This window comes from Acomys minous, assembly GCF_964271855.1.
Source record: "Acomys minous genome assembly, chromosome: 15".
NCBI lineage: Eukaryota > Metazoa > Chordata > Mammalia > Rodentia > Muridae > Acomys > Acomys minous.
Genome location: NC_140497.1, coordinates 35,205,115 through 35,226,105, shown reverse-complemented (window position 1 = coordinate 35,226,105; position 20,991 = coordinate 35,205,115). Strand labels below are relative to the sequence as shown.

The window sequence follows — 20,991 nt, the reverse complement described above, 5'->3', positions numbered from 1 at the left end:
ATACTTTATACGAATGTAAGTCTTGCCTAATAATTTTAATAATTGTTATATATAGTTTGTTACTGTAAGAAAAGGAGCCTTTTATTAGGCTAAAAGAGGGAAATGTAGGCATAAAGTTATTGTGTAGTTTAAATTCTGATTTCCTGTCTAAATGTTGTATAAACTCGGCTTCTAGTTGTCCCCTGTTATGTCAATAAAGCAGCTAACAGCTAGTCAGTGAGCAGAGGAGAGAATAGGGCTGGACTTCCTGCCAGCCAGGGAGGAGGAGTTAGGAGAGGAAGCAGGGGATTCAGCCATGGGTCGAGGTCCAAGGAAGATCAGGAGGAAGGAACTTGGAGCCAAGGAAAGCTACAAAGTGCAAGTGTCTCTGGGATGTTTGCTGGGAGTAAGACAGGATAGCACAGAAGGTTAAGGACAGACTTAAGCTAAGCTCAAGACTGTTGTGAAGCTCATTTTAAAACAAGTATAAAAGAGTCAATTATTTGTGTGGTAGCCAGGTTAAGAAATACGCTAAGAGAAACAAACACTGTTACATAAAAATAACATCAACACCTGAGCCTTCTCCCACGTGTGACTATGAACAGACCTGCCCAACTGAGGAAGAACTGGCAGATACTCTTGTGAGCAGGGTGAAATGTACATACCTTGGTCCCCATGGAAACCAGTTGTTATCTCCCTCTGCTTCACCTCCCCCTACCACTGATAAGATGTTCTAATTAGTTTGTTCCTTCTGTTTGGACTTTTTACTCTCTGCAGAGATAGTCTGATATTTACCCAAATACAAGCCTGTTTCAAAGTGAGAAGAGAGAGAAAGGTCTTTGGTCTGAGGAGTGGCCAAGGTGCCTTGGTCTAAATGGATCTCTACTGTGAATACCAACAACCAGAATGGAAATAACACAGAGCTATGAGAGGAGTGATGGATACCTCCTTCATTCCTAAATCAATGGCCTGGGAAAAATCACAAGCAATCATACAGAAACATCTGGAACTAGCATGGATTCTCCAATGAACCAATGACAAGAAAGAAAGCAAAAACAGGAAGGGCACTTAATGCTCATAGAAGAGACTTAAAAATCATAAAACCAAACTTGCAAAGCAAACACAGATATATGTCAAAAAGATTATGCACCATAACCACGTTGGCTTTATCGCTGAGACACAGGGATAGTTCAACATATGCAAGTCAATGAATGTAACAAGCCACATAAACGGACTTAAAGACAACAAATATGTATCACAAAATCATCTCAATAGATGCAAAATCAGGGATGCCGTCATGTTAATAAATCATAGATAAAGTAGGCTAGGAATGTAATAAAGACTGTATGTGAGAAACTCAAGACAACATCATCCTACTGAAGAAAAGCTTACATCAATCCCACTGAAACCAGGAACAAGGCAGGATGTCCACCATCCCCACTCCTTCTCAATATCGTGCTCGAAGCATTGGCTGGAGTAATAAGGCAAGAGAATGAAATTAAAGGGAGATAAATAGGGAAAGAAGCAGCCAAACTATCTCTATCTGCAGACTGCGTGATACTATTCATTAGAGACCCCAAAACCTTTACCGAAAAACTCCTGGAAGTGACAAATTCAGAGATGTGTCAGGATACACAGTTGAGAAAGTTTCCTCAACAGTGGTGCTGGGGACACTGCCCACGTGCAGAAGAAAGAAACTAGACCTGTCTGTTTTACCTTCTGTGAAAACTAACTCCAAATCTCGATCAAAGACCTAAAGGTGAAACCGGAAGACCTGAAACTCCTGTAAGAATGCATAGGCGGGACCTACATGACACAGGTGTAGGAAATGACTCCCTGAATAAGGCCCCATTAGCTCAAGATTGAAGATCAACAGTTGACCAGCGGGATTTCATGAAACTAAAAGTCTTCCATGCAACTAGGGAAACAATCAATAGGGTGAGAGTAAGTCAGAGAATGGGTGAGACTCATTGTCAGCTACACATCTGATAGATGATTAACATCCAGTGTATAAAAAACAAGACAAAACAAACAAACAAACAAACAAAAAACCAAACAAAACCAAAACATCCATTCAAAATACAGACCTGAGTCTAAGTTCATCATCTCTAACAATTAGGAAAATCCAAACCAAAACAAGTCTGAGATTGAGTGGCACTCCAGTCAGAATGTCAAAGATCAACAAAGGATTGACAACAAACGCTAGAGAGAGGATGTGGAGAAAGAGGAACTCTTACTCGCTGTTGGTAGGACTGTAAACTGGTCCAACCACTCTGTAAATCATCGTGGGGAAGCTAAAAATAAATCTGCTGTGTGACTAAATGGTCAATGTCAAGCATAAATACAAGTAACATTATATATACTGAGCAGGTTTATGACTTAGGAATATTCATATATATTGCAAGTTAAGAAAAGAGGCCATGAATCTAAGACTGTGGTGGTGTGGGGGGTGGGGGGTGGGGGGTGGGGAGAGGTACAGAAGGAGAAAAGAGAAGGAGGAAATGATCTAAGTATATTTATAGTCTCCAAAAATAAACAAATTATTTTTAAAAGGTATCTCGGGAATACACAAGGCATCTGAATATAAGTGGGACAGTGATACTTAAGACAAAAAACAAAACAAAACTGACAATGTTCAACTAGCAATGATATATATATATATATATATATATATATATATATATATATATATATATATATATGTAGGTAAGAAAATATTCTTAAATCTTACAGATACACACTATCACCCCATGACTTTAAGATACCACCTCCTCCTACCTGCACAGAAAAGATAAAGCAAGACAGTAAGAAATCTAGATGTGGACATGTAAGAATTTGGTCTTCTAATGTCCCCTGGAGGGGGAGACCTGGTGGCACTCAGAGGAAGGACAGCAGGTTACCAAGAAGAGACTTGATACCCTATGAGCATATACAGGGGGAGGTAATCCCCCTCAGGAACAGTCATAGGGGAGGGGAATAAGGGGAAAATGGGAGGGAGGGAAGAATGGGAGGATACAAGGGATGGGATAACCATTGAGATGTAACAAGAATAAATTAATAAAGGAAAAAATTAAAAATTAAAAAAAATAAAAAGAATTTGGTCTTCTGTTCATTCTGGACATGTGACTCAGCCAAACTATGTCATTGGCAAATACTGTCAGAAAAGGTAGATGGTCCTTCCTGGGCCTCATTCCCAAGTGATAAGGATACTGCTTCGGCAACTTCTTAGATGCTCATTTGGACTCTTCTACAGTGGCTGAGCCCTGTCATATATGACAGGTCTCCTTCACTTTTATTAGAATTGGGAAATGGAAACAAATTAAAGCACAACTAATCACCTACTTGTGTCTTACTAAAAGTCCAGCCTTCACTGGCTGGACTCGTCCTTGGAGATAGACGTGATAGTGTCCAACCCATTAATCCTAACTTTAACTTCTATTGTTTTTCTTTCTTTCCTTCGTTTTTGTTGGCTTATTTTGATTTTTTTTTTTTTTTGAGGCAGGGTTTCCATAGGTAGCCAATTTGGATTCCAATGCTCAGCAATGCTGAGTATGAAGGCCACAGACATATTACCACCAAGCTTGTTAATTTTAGTGTAAAAAAAATAAAAAAGAAAAAAGAAACAGCCATGAATTTGGGTCCATTATCTTCATTCCCAGGTTCACTGGAGAGTCTCCTACTTGGTCCAGCACTAGGTCTGGCACCATGCATAGAGTGACGGGCGGGTAGCCACGCACTGTACCGACAGCTTCCAGGCATAGGTAAAAAAAAATGTATCCTGAGTGTCAACTGCTAGGGTTTGGCTGTGGCTCGAGTGTGTCTTACAAGACTTCCTTGGTCTGCGGCATGGATGCGCTGAGGTGACGGACCCTTGAAGTGATGGGTGTCCAGTGGAGAGTGATTAGATCATAAGCGCTGCCTTCATGAGTGGGTTGGTACTGTCTGGGGGAGTGGATCAGGTCTGGGAAGAATACCCTAGTTCCTTAAAGAACCTGCTGTTACTTTTTTTTAGCTGCAAGTTGGTCCCTGCCCAGGTCTTTTCCCCTAGTTTACAGATTGGCCTCTTCTGCTGTCAGCCATGTTGGAAAGCAGCCCTTACCAGAACTTGGGCTCCATGCTGTGCAGACACTTCAGCCACCTGGACTGTGAGTCTGATAATTCCATAGCATACAGTTTATCACATTCTGTCACAGCAACACAGATTGAACCAAGACACCAACTGTGCCGTAAGAGAGTCACAAAGTCTTAGGGGTGGTGAGTCTGTTTTCCTAGAATCCCAACAGTCTTCAACCGGAAACAAAATTTTGGAAAGACCTCAAACTACTCAACATACTAACGGGTTCTTTAGAGTGCCTGTGAATAGCAAAGGAAAAACAACAGGCTCTCGATGAAGTAATTTACGTCAACAGATGCATGCCAACCAGCCTAAGTTAGAAGAAACCTATATAAAGATGCCTGTGGGAGTTTAGGTATGGAGAGAAAATACCCAGACACATCTGAGGCCTTGTACCAACCATATGCACAGATACACAGCTGCTGTAGCTCAGCTCTTATGGATCACCTGCCTAAAAAGGACCGTCAGTCAGAGAGCAGCCTAGGCAGTCCTGTGTCAACACTGTCCTGAGAAGTGGAGGGAGCTAGATCTTGTACATGTCCCTTTCAATCAGATGGCCACAGGTCCAGCCTAGAAATGCTCAAGAGATGGCGAGGAGGGTCCTTCCCTGGTCTTCTCTGGAAAAACACTTGTGGTGCCACAGTGCAGAGAAGGGAAGCCCAGTAGGGAAGGGGCCCCTGAACACGCTAAGGGCTTGGTTATGCAAAAAGAAATCGCTGCCTCTGGCTCTAGAGTAGAAAAAAGTGAACAAGGCTGGGGGTGAGCCTCGGTGGCAGAGTGTTTGGCCAGTGTGCACAAGGCCTTTCCATCCCCAGCACTAGGGGTAATGGGTAGCAGATAATGAGGCTCCATGGAGAAGGAAGTACCTTAAAGGGTATACTTACTTCCTTAAGCTGTTGTGGTTGTTGTTGTTGTTGTTATTTTATAAAAAGACCATACCCTAAGTGACTTACAACATCAGAAATGCATTCTAACACAGTTCAGAAAGTCAGAAAACCAAAATCAAGGTGTTGGCAGCATTTCATTTCCCCCTTGAAATTTCTAGAAGAAAATTTCCCTCCCAACCCAGCTTCTGGTAGCACCAAGAGCTCCTTGGCTGGGGCTTCATCATCCCACCTCCTGTCATCATAGAGTTTCTTCTCTTTGTGTGTATCTTCTGTCTATTCTAAAGGAACCTGTCCTCGGACTTAGAGCCCAGGCAGATGGTCCAGATGCTCTCATCTTGAATTCCTTAGCTCCATCTCAAAACTCTTTTTCAAACAGGGCCACATTCCTGGGCTCTAGAGGTTGGGATTGGGTCACTGGAGGTGGAGACAACTGGTCAACCTCCTGCATGGACCACCCAACTACAGGTTACCAGTGCCTACTTGACACAATGACACCCGTGTTCTGCACATACGGATATGGTTTGGGACCAGCAAACTTGAGAAAAGAAAACTCTGGGGTTAGAAAAAGAAAATGTGGAAATAAACCACTTGCTTTTCTTGAGACTCGAGAGACACATCTTTTAACAGCACACCATGAATCTAAACTGGAATCCTCCTTATGTCTCTGTACCTCAGGTTCCTGGTCTGCAAGATGGAAAATAACAGCCTTTTCCCAGAGTGGAGACTAAGTGAGTTGACGTATGTAACGCCTTACTTAGAAGAGCAAGTGGCACTGATTACTTGACAAATGGCAGCAGCCATTGCTACAGTCTGCTACCCTTCACTGCCCTATACTGCTCTGAACTACCACCCCTCCCCTTCCTTATAGCTCTACTCGTACTGTGGTTCACTGAGCAATCAAGGGTGACTTGAGTTCTTGTTTGTGTTTTTAGAAGAGACTAACTATATACCGAAAACCTCAACTAACTACAGATGTTACAAGCTTAGACATAATATATTCCTTGCCACAAAACCTTCCGTTACATGACAGGACATGTGAAACAAGTATGGAGTGCATTTGTTTCTATTTTCTCTGTCTTCCACCTTATTTAAGAAAGGACTCAAATAGATATTCAATTGTGGTCATATTAGAGTCAAAATAAGTGGGCAAGAAGAACATCAAGATGTAAGAGGAATGAAACCAGAAGTGTTTTTGCCTTTTTTTTTTTCCTCCATAATATTTTTTTCACTCATTAAAAGCAGGCCACAATCTGCTCTCTGGTTTTTAAGCTCTTATACCTGGTGCAAAAATAAAGTCTGACCCATTAAATTATTCATCATGTCCTTAAGATTAAAAGATGCAGGGAGTAGAGTAGAGAAGAAAAAAGAGACATTTGCTTAGAATTCTTGGTGTTCTTGTTGAAAGGAAAAAAAAATTCTCCTTCCGGCCTCCTTAGAGAGGCATAATTCTACTTAGCTGGTCCTTTAGGCCAGAGGTCCTCAGCCTGTGGGTCCAGACCGCTTTGGGGTCACATGTCAGATATCTTGCATATCAAGTATTTATTACATTACAGTTCATAACTGTAACAAAATTGCAGTTTATGAAGTGGCAACAAAATAACTTTATGGTTGGGGTCACCACAACATGAGGAGCTGTATTAAAGGGTCACAGCAGTAGGGAAGTTGAGCACCTGAATTAAACTGTAACTGCACTTTTAGTTTAAAAACTAAATTGGCCACATTATTTCACCTTGATTCACTACTAATAGCTAGAACCAGTTAAATTGAAAGTGGTGAGGTTAACAAAGTAGGAGAATGTGTGTGCACATGCGTGTGTGCACGCGCGTGCGTGTGCGAGTGTTTTGGGGGAAATGTAAATGATTAACAACTACTTTGTTAGAGAAGGTAGGCAGACAAGTGGTGTTTCATAGAAAGACAGTATATATGTTTGTTTTGTTTGTTTGTTTTCTGAGGCAGGGTCTTGCTGTGTATTCTGACTGACTCAGAACTCACTCTGTCAGCCAGACTGGCCTCAGACTAACAGAGATCCTCATCTGACCGCCGCTACCTCCCAAGATCTGGGATTAAAGGCAAGCAACACCTCACCCAACATGACTTTTTTTTTTTTTTTTTTTTAAGAAAAGAGCAAAAATTCCTTACATAAAGAGCCTTTTAAAGGGCAGTGGTGGTGGTATGATGAAGCACTCCAGAGGCAGAGGCAGACAGATTTCTGTGGGTTCAAGACCAGCCTGATCTATAGAGTAAGTTCAAGGACAGCAAGGCCACACAGAGAAACCCCATCTCAAACAAACAAACAAAAAGCCAAAACTGGAACCTTTTAAAGGGTAAGATCTTCCTCTCAAATAAAAACAAACAAACAAACAAAACCCACCACCATGGAGCCCTGTGTCCTTTAGTGCTTGAGCAGTAGGAGAGGCAAAGACAGGAAGTGAGGCAGAGGGGGACTGTCGGTGGAGAACACAGAACAGGAGCCTCACAAAGTCACCTGGAAACCCAAGGCTACAACTGGTACTCAGGTTGGGGTGACAGTCTGAGAAGATGACAAAAAAAATTTTTTTAAATAATTAAAACTCTTGCAAGTGAAAAATGAGGTTAGCCAGACCCAAAGTCTATCCATTTCAATGAACTTTCGTACAGTGAGAACAGCCCTGCTGCAGCTGTGGGGCTCCATGATGGACTTTAGACTTTCACTGTCCATTATATTTTTATGTCCTTATCTACCACAAAGATAAGTACATTTTAAAAACTATAAAGCAGTGACAGTTAAAACTAGAAAAACAACTACCTCTGTACCCTCCTCCTTCATGGCCCACGTGTCCGTTACCCACACTCCATCCATCCTTCCTCATCACTGAACATTGACCCTTTCTCTGTGCCCCACTTCATTTCAGAAATGTGGCCAAAACCTTCTTGATAGGATAAGTTTGTGTTTTATAATCATTGTTACCTGGCTGTTTCCTGTATGAAGACTCTGAACAAAACTTTATTTGGTAGTCCAGTGGTACCAGTAAGAAACACCTCCCATCTCTTTTCTCTCCTCCTCTCCTCCTCCCTCTCCCCCTTCCCCCCTCCCCCTCTCTATCTTGGTCCCTCATTTCCCTCCAACTCAAATACACTCATACACACATGCACACACACACCCCCAACACACCTACCTTGTTCAGCCACTTTAGCCCTGGTATCGTATTTGAATTTATCTGTTCCTCCAGCCACGGGCGCATTCGCATTCTTTCCACCGGCATGGTACCCTGTGGCAGAAGAGAAGCATAGCATTTAGTATTTCTGTGACTGACTGTCTTATCTGCACCATGGAGTTCTACACCCCTGCCATGACCCTTTCCTGGCCTCCTCTTCCCAGGGAGGACTTGAGTATATCCAGCTCTCTGCTCTTTCACCTAACCTGATCTCCCAATGAACACCAAAAAGGACCAGGCCAGACACTCTCTATGCTCTCAGGTGACGGAAGTCTTCATGGACATTGCACGCCACTCAGCCAACTAGCTAGGGGCCCAGGACGGCTCTTAGTGACTTTGACTTAAGTAAATCTTTACTCCCTTCTCTCTGAGCTGTGCTTTATAGCAGAAACTGTCAGCATATCAGACATTCAAGGACCAGTATTTTACCTTCCAAAAGCCAAGCAAATGCCAGGCAAATGGTTCTGAGGCAAAGAGCTACAGTAACCAATGTATTCCTTGTGTGTAGATACTCTGACCTCTCAATACTGGCACTGATTAATTTGGTCCACTAAGGGTTTGTTACAGACTAGTCATTCCCTCTAGACTTACTTTATGTTATAAGCTCACCAGTAGCTTCCCCTGTTCTCCCCATCTTTGCTTCCATGTCCACCCTAGAACAGTCTCTTAGTTCCTGAATCCAGCATTTTCATCCTTGCTTCCACGTCCATCCTAGAACAATCTCTAAGTCCCTGCATCCAGCATTCTCTTTCGATACCAGCCTCTCTGCTCTGACCCAAGGCCGTGGCTTTCCCCTTTGCTCACGTTCCCTTTGACAACCACTGCATGGCTAGAATATCTTTCCTCCACCAGGCCACGCAGAGCCTCCCCTGCTCCCCGAGCCTCCCCCTCCCACCAGACTCCACAGCAGTCTTCCCGCTGCCCACCCAAGGGCAGCCACTGCGGAGTCACTGCTACAGCTGCCCCCAGCTCTCCACTACATCTTCATACTTGTGTCAGTACATTTACGTTCAATCTGACACCTGAAATTGAAGATGACATGGACTCAGGCTGCCTGAAGATGACACCGACTCAGGCCTCCACTCCCTAGGACAGTCACGGGCAATGTGACAATGTGACATCACAGTCCTCTCCGCAACCTGTAGCCGTCTGGCTTCTGTAACTCCTTCCCTCCAGGACTAACTGATGTACAGATGAATGTGGGTCACGATGATTCACGCCTCACAATTCTCTCTCCCGTCTTGCCAAGCCCTCCCCTGTGCCCTGTCCCAAGCTAGAGCCAAGAGGACGAACACCGTTACAGGAATCAGCAAGGGCCTCCCCTTTATACATGGGAGACACTCGCCTCTTTTCTGTACCAGTCCCCCCAAAGCTCAAGCCCACTGCACTTCCTGCTCACAGCAAGCTCCCCCTTCCTCCTAGGCCCTGTCAGTCTTTAGCCACCTTCCAAGACCTAGCCTCTGCACTTCCGCTCAAGAAGGGCACGCCAGCTCACCCCAGCCTGAAGCCAGCCTTCCTCTTCCAAGTCCTACAGCACGCACAGATCTTACCCTGATGATCTGAGAACCGGATCTTGCTGTAGGGCCGCTGTTTTAGAGTCTCGGCTTTCATCTCATCTCCTATTATGCCTATAAAGTTCTCAGCTGTGCACAGCCTCACTTCCCTGCCAATTGTGAGCTCTTTGAGAGGATGAACTCCACTCCCTACAGTAAAAGGTATAATCTTGCAAAGCCAAGTTCTGCCCTCTACACGGTAAATGCGCAACATCGGGACCAGGCAGGTTCTAAGCAAGCCAGGCAAAGCTGCCGGGGGAGGGGTGGGCTTGTGCGGCATCTGCGGGCTCCAGGTGGCCACTCTTTTGAGACAGTGATAAAAAACCTTGGAGCCATTACAAAAGGACATGGGATGATGAGCAGTCACCAATACAGCTGCTTTTCATGAATCTCCAATTTGTTCCATTCACGCATTCCGTCGCCGACTTATTCATCGCCTATCCATTCAGAGATCTGGGACTGAAAATGAGAGTCTAGGAGATGGATAGGATCAAACGTCTTGCTTCTCCCAGGACTCGGTAAAGAAGGGAAGTAACAACACGAAGAGTCCTGTGTACAGGGGTAAGGAGTTACCAAAGAGTTCTGGGAGCACTGGGAAAAGCCATACACACTGCTGCCACCATAAAGGTTCTGCCCTGTAGGGTAGTGACCACAACCTACTCAAACCCTCCCTTAGAAGAACACCTCAAGCCATGGGGTGGGGACAGAGTAGCAAAATCAGGGACAGTCACAGGAGTCATGTGTCGTCAGCAACGGTCTCTGGTTCTTCTGAGGCGACATAACAGAAGTGCTGCTGGCATGCCTAAACTCAGTGACAGGGGAGTCTGAGAAGCGCCTGAGTAACCTTGATTCTGGTGCAAAATCATCTTGCTGTGTTTCGGTCTATGCTTTCCCCCCACAAAATAGCCTATTTGGAGAAAAATGATAATCACCCGAAATACTTCATGAAGCTTTCTCTCATTTAAGCCAACAGTGCACAAGGAGAGTTATAGTTGAAATACATTATTTCCAAGTTCTGTACATGGGAATTATGCTACTAAAAATGTGTTTGCAACCGCAGAACGCATCGTTAGAATGCTTTCACGGTCAAACAGATTCGCGCAAAAGGGGGAAATGCAAGGTGCCTGGCACGAACGCACCTGACTGAAGTCAAACAGGGTGGCAGTCGGGATTCTTGCTGCCCTTCTCCTACTTAAGACTAAAGCCCCTTCCACACTCTTCTTATTATGACATTTTTTGCATCTCTGTGCTTTTTGCTGATCGTCTTGTCATTTAAAACACCCCCAAAAGTAGTACTGAAGTCCTGTGGGGTGTTTCTAAACACACACACACACACACACACACACACACACACACACACGACAGTGATGTGCAATATATGTAATCAAGAGACTCAGGCATGTTGAGTCCTAACGGTGTTACATATGTTTGGCTGTGAGTTCATTTGGTTGTTCCTGTTTATTTTTGAGACAGGGTCAGTCTATGTAGACCTGGCTGGCCTGGAACTCACTATATAGACCAAACTGGCCTCAAACTCAAAGAGCTCTGCATGCCTCTGCCTCCTGGGTGCTGGGATTTAAAGGAACATGCCACCTTGCTCAGTGTAAATTCAGTATTAATTAACAGCATTGTTAAACAAGGTATTGTAAAGCATTATATATATATATATATATATATATATATATATATATACATACACACACATATATATACATACATACACACACACACACACACACACACACACACACACACACTGACGAAAGTGTCCTGACCAGAGTCGCACTAGAGGCTGATGTCATTCTAAGAGGGAACTGAAGATACAAACATACACCAATAAGGAACTATGGATATAGACATGGAGAGAAGACAGCTACACAAAGGTAGCAACAGAGACCGGTGAATAGCCTCCCACCCCCCACCCCCCCACCCCCTCACCCCCACCCCACCCCGACCCCCCTGAACCAAGGCTTCCAGAATCTGGAAACAAACAAGGATGGAGCCTCTCCTCAAACCTTCAGAGCAAACAGGCACCTTGATTTCTTTTTTTACATGTGGTAGAACTGTGGCAAACACGCTGCCGGTGTTTTAAGCCACACATTTCCGGTATTTTGTTACGGCACCCACAAGGACTAACATAGGAGGGAGGAAACACAAAGACCTCAAAGGAGAAGGACCAGCAACCAGTCAACAGTAGGGAGGACTCGAGAGACCAGCCTGACCCTGCAGGTCCTGGCAGGCCATTGTGCAACAGCTTAATCCCAGAGAGAAAGCTGACAGGCTCCTAGGTCCTTGGACCATGCTCTGAGAAGCCAGGATCCGTACACCCTTTATTTTTTACACACAAAGTGCCTGGGTATTTGGTGGCATCCTACATTGTCTGGTCTTTCTGGCTGGCAGATCTTTTCCACTCATCTAACTGCCATGCCTTGCTGCTTTATCTGTCTGTCGGCCCATCACTAACAGGAATTCAGTTCAGCCCAGAGTCAAAGTTTCTCTCTCTTCTCTAGCCACGATACTATAGCGGATAGTTTTTTTTTTGCTTGCTTCTCAAAGGTCCATACGCTAGAAACTTGGTTCCTAGTGCGGTAGGGTGAGCTGGTGGAACCTCAAGAAGCAGAGGCTACTGCTAGGCGTGGGGTCTCCAATGTCCCGGGTAGAGTCACGCTGTCTCTGGAACAAGCGAGGCTCTAGGGGACTGCAGCTGTTCTTGAATAAATGGAGCTGGAGAGAAATGGCTCCATGCTTAAGAGCACTAGCTGCTCTTTCAGAGGACCAGAGTTTGGTCCCTAGCACCCACATGGCAGCTCACAGCAATCTGTAACTCCAGTTCCAAGGAATGGGATGCCTTCCTCTGGCTTTCCCCAGGCACTGCATGCAGGCAGGCAAATATCCACACACATTTTAAAATGAAAGTCAATTTTGCAAAAAGGCAGATGGGGGGCTTTTATGAACAAGCCTTGCGCCACCCCCTAAAACCTCGTTCTAACCATTCCCCGTCGCTGTGATGTCAGTTGCGAGAGGTCTCTACCTCCTCCATGCTCCTCAGCCTCCAAAACTAAAAATCTTTTCTTCGTGAAGACCCAACCTCATGTGTTTCATTTCCGGAACACAAAATAAAAAACTAAGATATGTGAATAGAGGCATAAAGACGTTTAAGAATTTTCTGAAATTCATTTTCATTTTTTTTTCTCCCCATCGCCAATAACATCTGTACAAAGACTATTATACTATTGACGGTTCATTCAGCCTGACACTCTAACAGAAGTATCTACTATCTCTAATAGCTACCTCTAAAAAGAAAGTGATGACATCATCCTTGCTTTTGTAATTACTTACAAAAACATTGCTAAATTTCTCCAATCAGGGTTTGCACAGGGCGGGAAAATACACTAACGTACAAACAGAGAACTGACTCCACAAAGCTGCCCTCTGGCCATCACATGTAGACCATGGCACAGGCTCTTATCTTTGAATAGGAAGAAAGTACTTTTTGGTTTCTTTCGGGCAACCTCACTGGTAGCTAGCCTCGTCACCCTTGCCCTAGGAGCACAGCTTAAATAAAATTAGTTACTTGAATGCAGTCAATGGAACATTGTGACAGCTAATCTGATAACTAAGATGATTCTAATGACAAGAAGCATACAACATGGATGCACAGGGCAGAGCCAAACGGAGCGTGAGATTTCCTCACTCCACTCAGCACACAGTGCATGATTTAAAACTTCATGTTTATTTGTGGAATTTTACATTTAATATTTAATATTATCAGAACACCATTGACCCCAGGGCAACAGAAACCACAGGAAGCAAAACCCGTGATAAGACAGAACCACTATTTGGTTATCAGTCCTGTCGAGGCCACTGCAATAAAGCCATGCAAGGCACTCGCTGTGATTAATATGCCATGAGTGGTCCCCATGAAGTCACCAATGCCATCATCCTGACCAGTGTCATTGGCAGCCATGCTTAGTTCCCAGCTAAATCACTGGCATTTGTTTCTTGGGAGACTGATGCAATTTATAATTGTAATACTATTTTCTGATGTGCCAGGTATTAACACCACAGTTTCATCGAGTCCTGTTATTTAAATGTTGCGGCCCTAGGAGATGGGGTGGGGGGTTGATTAGGATATACTTAACCCTACAGAGGGATAGGCTGAAAGGCAACCTGCTAGGGGGCTGAGATTCTATCAGGTGTCTGTGCTGGGAATCCCAGGCTCCACCTGTCACTCTAGGAAGCCCAAAGGTAGGGTGGCCTCTCTCTGAGTCTGCTGACCCTTCCTCCTCCAGGTTCCCTTTCTTATACACTACCAGCATATGCATCTTCCTACAATATAATTTCAATCCTGTTGAATTTATGTCCTTCTAGAGATGCCTAAACATCCCAGAGGCACAGGCTGACCCCTGGGAGGCCGTGGGGCCCAGAAGCTGACCAGGACTTAGGACACATTCAGGTGACTAAGCTGACAACTGGAGATCAGTACCCAACCAGGAAAAAGGAGGCCCTGGCTTATAAGTAATAAGCTTTATATAATATATTATATATTATATAAGCTTTATAAGTAATAAACTAAGAGAGGCTTGAGGTGTAACTTAGCAGTTAAGAGCACTCGCTGCTTTTTCAGAAGACCCAGGCTTGCTTCCCAGCACCCATGTTGGTGGCTTGCAACCACCTGTAACTCCAGCTCCAGGGGGATCTGACACCTCTAACTATCAAGGGCACCCGCACTTACCTGTATTACACACACACACACACACACACACACCAGGTACACACACATGCACACACAAACATACACACACATATACAGACATACACACACATACATACACACACTTAAAAATAAAAGCAAATGAAAGTAAATAAATAAAAATAAACATAAATGGATGGGCTCAGAAAGTGGCTCAGTCAATAGAGTACTTTCTGTGCAAGCATGAGGATCGTAGCTGAATTGCTGCAGCTGAAATTAAAAAAAACCACTATAAATAAAGAAAGTGCTGGGTTTGGCAGCACACATCTATATACATAGTTTTGGGAACATGAGCAGGAAGGATCTTTGGGGATTGCTTGTTGGCCAGCTAGTCTAGCAAAACCAATAAGCTCCAGGTTCAATAAGGGACTCTGTCTCAAAAAAATAAGAGAGAGAATGGCTGGGCAGTGTGAAGCACATCTTTAATCCCAGCACTTGGGAGGCAAAGGCAGGTGCAGATGGAACTCTGAATTTGAGGTCAGCCTGGTCTACAAAGTAGGGTCCAGGACAGCCAGGACTACACAGAGAAACCCTGTCTCAAAAATTCTAAATAAATAAATAAATAAATAAATAAAGCAACTGATAAAGACATGTGATGTTGACCTGAAGTTTCCATGTACCTACAGACACATGTGCCCACACTCCTGTGTGTAAGCATGCACACCAATGAGTGTGGAAACAGGCTAATACCTGATGGAAGCTCAGTTTTGAATCATCTCAACCTCTGATCAAATTAAACTAGCGTAGAGTTGCCAGAAAGTAAGTGTAAATCTTGTCCTGAAAAAGGTCACGTTAGCAAAGAGTTAACTGTACTCTCTGGAGCTCTCCTTATGTAGTCACCACATCCCATCAGCATAGGCAGGAACATGAGGATCAACAACACATGACCAAGGGAAACAGACCCATACGGTACAGACACAGGTCTTAAGCAAATGTAACAGTTTACCAAGACACACAGAGCAGGTGTCTTCAGGCTTTTATTTTAGACAGGGTTCTCACTATGTAGACCAAGATGGCCTCAAACTCACAGAGATCCACCTGTGTCTGCCTCCCAAATTCAGATTGAAAGCCTGAACCACCGCAGTCAACCCTCACACAGCTTTTAAAATAGCTGTATCTGGTATGTTTAGAAAAATAAAAGGCAAAGGTGGAAATTTTTGTCAGACAAACTATTTAAAAAATTAAAATTATAGAACTAATGGATGTTATTAAAATTAAGAACTCAATGGATGGGCCTAAAAATAGCATTGATACCTGGGAGTGTGGGGGAGATGGGGTGGGGGGAGCGAATACTATGTGAACCAGAAAACAGGTCAAAGGAAATATACAGAATGAAGCTGAAAGGCAGAAAGATGAAAGCATGTAAAAAGAAGAGCACAAATTCCACAGAGAATACACTGTAGAGTTTAAAATGTGGGTGATTTGAAAGTCTATGAAGGTGAGAAAAAAAAAGTGAGGAAAAAGAAGGCCACATCAGACATTTTCTAATCACAGATTAAAAGTCACTGAAAACCCAAACAGGCAAGCACAAATTTAAAAAAAAACACACACACCTAAACAAAACAAACAAACAACACCAGAAACCACCACCAAACATCCCAGACCTATAAGCTCTACAGCTCACTGCTGCACAGACGCAATGGTAAACAGAAGACCATCAGATGAAGCCCTGGGCCAGCATGGTTCAGCAGGCAAAGGCCAGAGCACCAAGCCAGGTAACTGTGTTCAGTCCTCACAGTGCCATGATGGAAGGAGAGAAACAATGCCACAAGTTGTCATCTGACCTACACGCACGCACGCACGCATGCACGCACACACACACACACTGTAAAAAATAGTATTAAAGGAAAATGACTGCCTTGTGGACTTTTATTCCTTCAAGAATAAAGATAAAATCAAGGCATTTTTTTATTCAGACAAAAACTTATAGATTCTCACCATACATTAAACATGGTGGAATGCGCTATAACCCCAGCACTCAGGAAGCCAAGGCAGGAATATTAAAGCTCAAGGTGAGCATGGGTTGCACAGTGAGACCCTGACTCAAAAACAAACAAATAAACAAGACCGTGGCAGGGGGTGGGGGGACTAAAATTAAAAACTCACAGACAGCTGTTACTTCTCCAGAACTTTCTATACACAGTTTATCAGCTCACTACAATATGAGTCATAGCAGACAGGTACAAGATGTAATGAAGGAAAGGTGGGGACTGAATTAGGGCTAAGTTTGAGTCTGTGTCCCAGAAGCTGACAATGGTCATGCCACGCCCTAGCTCTCCTACAGCTACGTCATTTAAAAAAAAAATGCTTGTGAGGGCTCTTGTCACTAACCAGCCCTCCTCACAGAGCCATGCCCCCCAGCCCCACTGGACGCTCTCATCTTCAAGGCACACAGTGTCTGGGTCTCTAGTTAGCCTCAACGGAGAGTTCTTAGCACGTGGTGTTACAGGGAACTGTGCCAATTGCTGTGGTGGGGGGTGGGAGTGCTCAAAGACATGTAAGATGTGACCACTACCCTCGGGGAACTCATAAGAGGACGTGAAGACATAAATCATTTAATGCTAACTAATAATTCTGTAATTATCATAATAAAACAAGGCAGTGGAGACCAGAGAGCAGTCTGTGATTAATTGCCAACTAAGTTAACTCGTTCGCAAGGAATATATAAATCACTATTAATTGGATTTCCAAGGAAAGCATTATGACAGAGGACGAGCATAGAGGATGGAAGGAAATGCCTGGCCAAAGAGAGTTCAAGAGGCAAGCTGGGTAAGATGAAAGAGGATCAGAGCGGGACCGGGAGGGGTGTGTTTCTGATGAGGACAGAGAAGTTGACTCCCCGCGCCATCACAGGTAAAACTCCGGAGTCGTCATCCTCACTGGAGAAATAAGTCCGGGATACGTAATGCTGATCTTCAGTAACACCCACGGCAGCCTTAACCGCTACATACCATTATTTCCATTTCGAGATGAGTCAAAGGAGCTAAAGGGAAACCCATCCCCAAATAATAATAATAAATTAAACAGAAAAATTAAAAGGAAAGGGGCATGGGGGGGCCAGGAAAGAAGAGATGATGTTCCGTCTGGAAATGGAAAGAGGGGGAAAAACCCTCCTGTAAAGTTAAGAGACTATAACAGAAACTTCCAGTAGTAATTCCTCCTTAGCATACAATAATCCTTCTTCAAGTCTGAGTTTAATTCTTTTTTTTTTAATTTTTTTATTCAATGAATTTATTCAGATTACATCTCTAATGGTTATCCCATCCTTTGTATCCTCCCTCCCTCCCCCTTTCATCCTATTCCCCTCCCCCTATGTCTGTGACCTAAGGGACCTCCTCCCCCACTCTATGGTCATAGGTTATCAAGTTTCATCTTGGTAGCCAGCTTATTCGTTCTTTGAGTGCCACCAGGAATCGAAGACCCAGAAATGAATCCACACACATATGGTCACTTGATTTTTTACAAAGAAGTCAAATCTATTAAATGGAAAAAGGATAGCATCTTTAACAAGTGGTGCTGGTCTAACTGGATGTCTACATGTAGGAAAATGTAATTACATCGGTATTTGTCACCGTGCACAAAACTCAAGTCTAGATGGATTAAAGACCTCAACATAAAACCAGAGACACTAAATCGGTTAGAAGAATAAGTGGGGAAGAGCCTGGAACATATTGGCACAGGAGAAAACTTCCTGAACAGAACTCCAATAGCTGAGGCTTTAACATTAACAATCAATAAATGGGACCTCATGAGGCTGAGAATCTTCTGTAAGGCAGGTGACACTGTCAAGAGAACAAAGCGACAGCCTACAGACTGGGAAAAGATCTTCACCAACCCTACATCTGACAAAAGTCTAATATCCAAAATATATAAAGAACTCAAGAAATTAAACACCACCAAACCAAATAACCCAATGAAGAAATGGGGCTCAGAACTAAAGCGAGTTCACTTCTTATATGACGTTCTATAGTCTTCACGCCGACGGTTGTGTGCTTCTCGGCAACACTGAGAACTTCCAGGAAGAATTACACAATGGGGAGAGAGCTGGAGCTGAGAAAAAAAAAAAAAGTCACCATGATTTCCCCACCGTATTCATTCCAGGGCTTACTAGGAGCTGAGTGCTTCCCACCCATGACTTCATTTAAGCTTCCAACAGGCCAAATGAGGACAGGGTCTCATCTCCATCTTGCAGCGGAGGAAATGAAGCCACTCACTTAGCTTGACCTCAGAGAAGTGACAGAGCTGAAGCTCAAACCCAGATCTCTCAGCCTCCAAAGGCCAGTCCAGAACCCAGATAGCTCTCTAAGGCAGGATGCAATCTGTTCTGGGGTTTTGTTGTTGTTTGTTTGTTTGTTTCTATTAAGATTGGTATTCTTGGTTTATAATCAGCGCCTTGAATATAATTTTAGTGAACTGAAGTATAAGATAAACAAAATATAAGAGGGCACTACAAGTAGAGTCAGCTTAATTTTAAGAACTTCCTTTTGTTTTGTATCTTATCATATATGGTGCTGTAGTATACTGTCTGAAACCAATTCAGTGGTTGATAGTTTTACAAGAATTACATTCAGACGAAACTACCCCTCAACAGTGAGTGTGTGTGTGTGTGTGTGTGTGTGTGTGTGTGTGTGTGTGTGTGTGTGTGTAACAAGAGGCAGAAAAAAAAAGGATACATGGAGACAAAAATAAATAAATCCATCCTTAGTAACCTACGGGCTACTGGGAGACAGAAATGAATATACAAGAGTTTACTGGCCTTTGCTTGCATAAAAATAGCACATCTGGAGCTAAGACAATATGACATGGCATGGTAAGGAGGAGGTAAGGAGCTGTGTTTCCTATTTCTCTGTCTGTGGCATTTGTACCTACTACTCCACTTATTCTGGTGGGATCCTGGAGGAGTAAGTCAACAACTGCCAGTCATGAAACCAGAAAGATGTTTTGATATTTCTAGTGGAGAGCCAGACACAGGAAAAAAAAATCCCAATGCTATCTACACCAAAACAAAGATGATTGAAGTCCAAGTTTTATTAAGCTTCATCTTTCTTTCATAATTCACTGTCTTATGAAACCCTTTAAGGGATGTATATCAGACACATCAAAGAGTACATTTCAGGCAGCTGGAGAAACGGCCCAGTCATTAAGAGCATTAAGACCTGGGTTAGCTCTCAGCACCCACAGTGGACAGCTCAGAGCCATCTGTAACTAGTTCCAGGGGATCTCATGTCCTCTTTGGCCACTGCATGCTCACGGCTCACATACATACATTCGGGCACACACAGATACACATAAAATAAGTTGTTTTAAAGTGTCAAGCCAAGAAGATGGCTCAGCAGTAAAGCACTTCTCACAAAAACCTGAGGAACTGGCCCCCACAACCCATGCTAAAAAAAAAAAAAAGCCAGGCACAAGAGCATCCATCTATAGTCCCCAGCTGAGGAGAGAGAAACAGGGTGATCCTGGAACAGGCTGGCCAGACAATCTAAGTGAACCAGCTCTAAGCTAAGTAAGGTATTCTATCTCAAAAATAGGGTAGATTTAAAAAAAAAAGGGGGGGGGAAGATAAGGAACATAGCCAATGACAACCTCTGGCCTACATTGGTGCACACTTATCCACACCTTGTGTGTGAGCACACAGTGAGGGGGAAGATGGGAGGGAGGGAGGGAGGGAGGGAAGGAGGGAGGGAGGGAGGGAGGGAGGGAGGGAGGGAGGGAGGGAGGGAGGGAGATTGAGACTTCAGTCTTTTATTTTCTCCACAAAGTTAAAAACAATTCTATCATTAATTCTATTACCAGGTAAATGGCGACCCCCAAAAGCAGCATGAGCATAGTCACCTTTTCTGTGCTGCATTTATCCCAGTCTCTACAGCTGCTGTACATGCAGTGCTATCATCTGGAGAATGCTGACAGAAAACCCCTTACTTAGCCCCAGTCTAGTGAGACTGTCCAGGGCTTGAGAACGAGGATCGCTTTCATTATCCTAGAGTAATCTCTATGTGCCACTAAATGGGGAAATCACTGTCGCTTAGTGCCTGTTAATCCAATGTCCTTCTGCATCCCTGATGTTTAACAGGCATCTCCCAAAGGGTCATGGGCCAAGGGGGAGGCTAAAGGATGAATGAGGTTCATTGCTAATGGAAAACAAATGCACATGAAATTAACTTTCCAAAATGCCTTCATCACAAAACAAGCTCCCCATGCTGAGAATCGTAAGGATTATAGTTTAATATACCTGCTTTCCACATTGAATTAGGTGATTTCTGGGCCCTTTTGGAGAGATATGCAGAAGATACCATAGCAAATTTACAAAAATGACTACTCCTCTGGTACCCAAAGAAGAAGCCTTAGCTTCTGATCGTAATGTATACTGTTGCCTCACCACCATAGACACACAGCAAAACTGCCTTAGGGTCTCCATATGAATGCTCTAAAGACACTAACATGTCGCCAGTGTGGGGTATGACAGGTGACATCGTGGTCATGCCAGAAAGGGAGTCGCATTGCAGCCTCC

At 43.7% G+C, this 20,991-nt stretch overlaps 1 protein-coding gene across 3 annotated transcripts in view; it reads right to left on the bottom strand.

The window, feature by feature from the left end:
* Positions 1-20,991, bottom strand: part of IRF2 (interferon regulatory factor 2) — a 109,099-nt gene that overhangs the window by 46,798 nt on the left and 41,310 nt on the right. For all 3 annotated transcript variants that reach the window (XM_084758967.1, XM_084758968.1, XM_084758966.1), the window contains exon 2: positions 8,136-8,228. In XM_084758967.1, coding sequence (XP_084615093.1) covers positions 8,136-8,222 — 87 coding nt within the window. In that variant the 5' untranslated portion in view covers positions 8,223-8,228. The remainder of the gene's footprint in view (positions 1-8,135; positions 8,229-20,991) is intronic.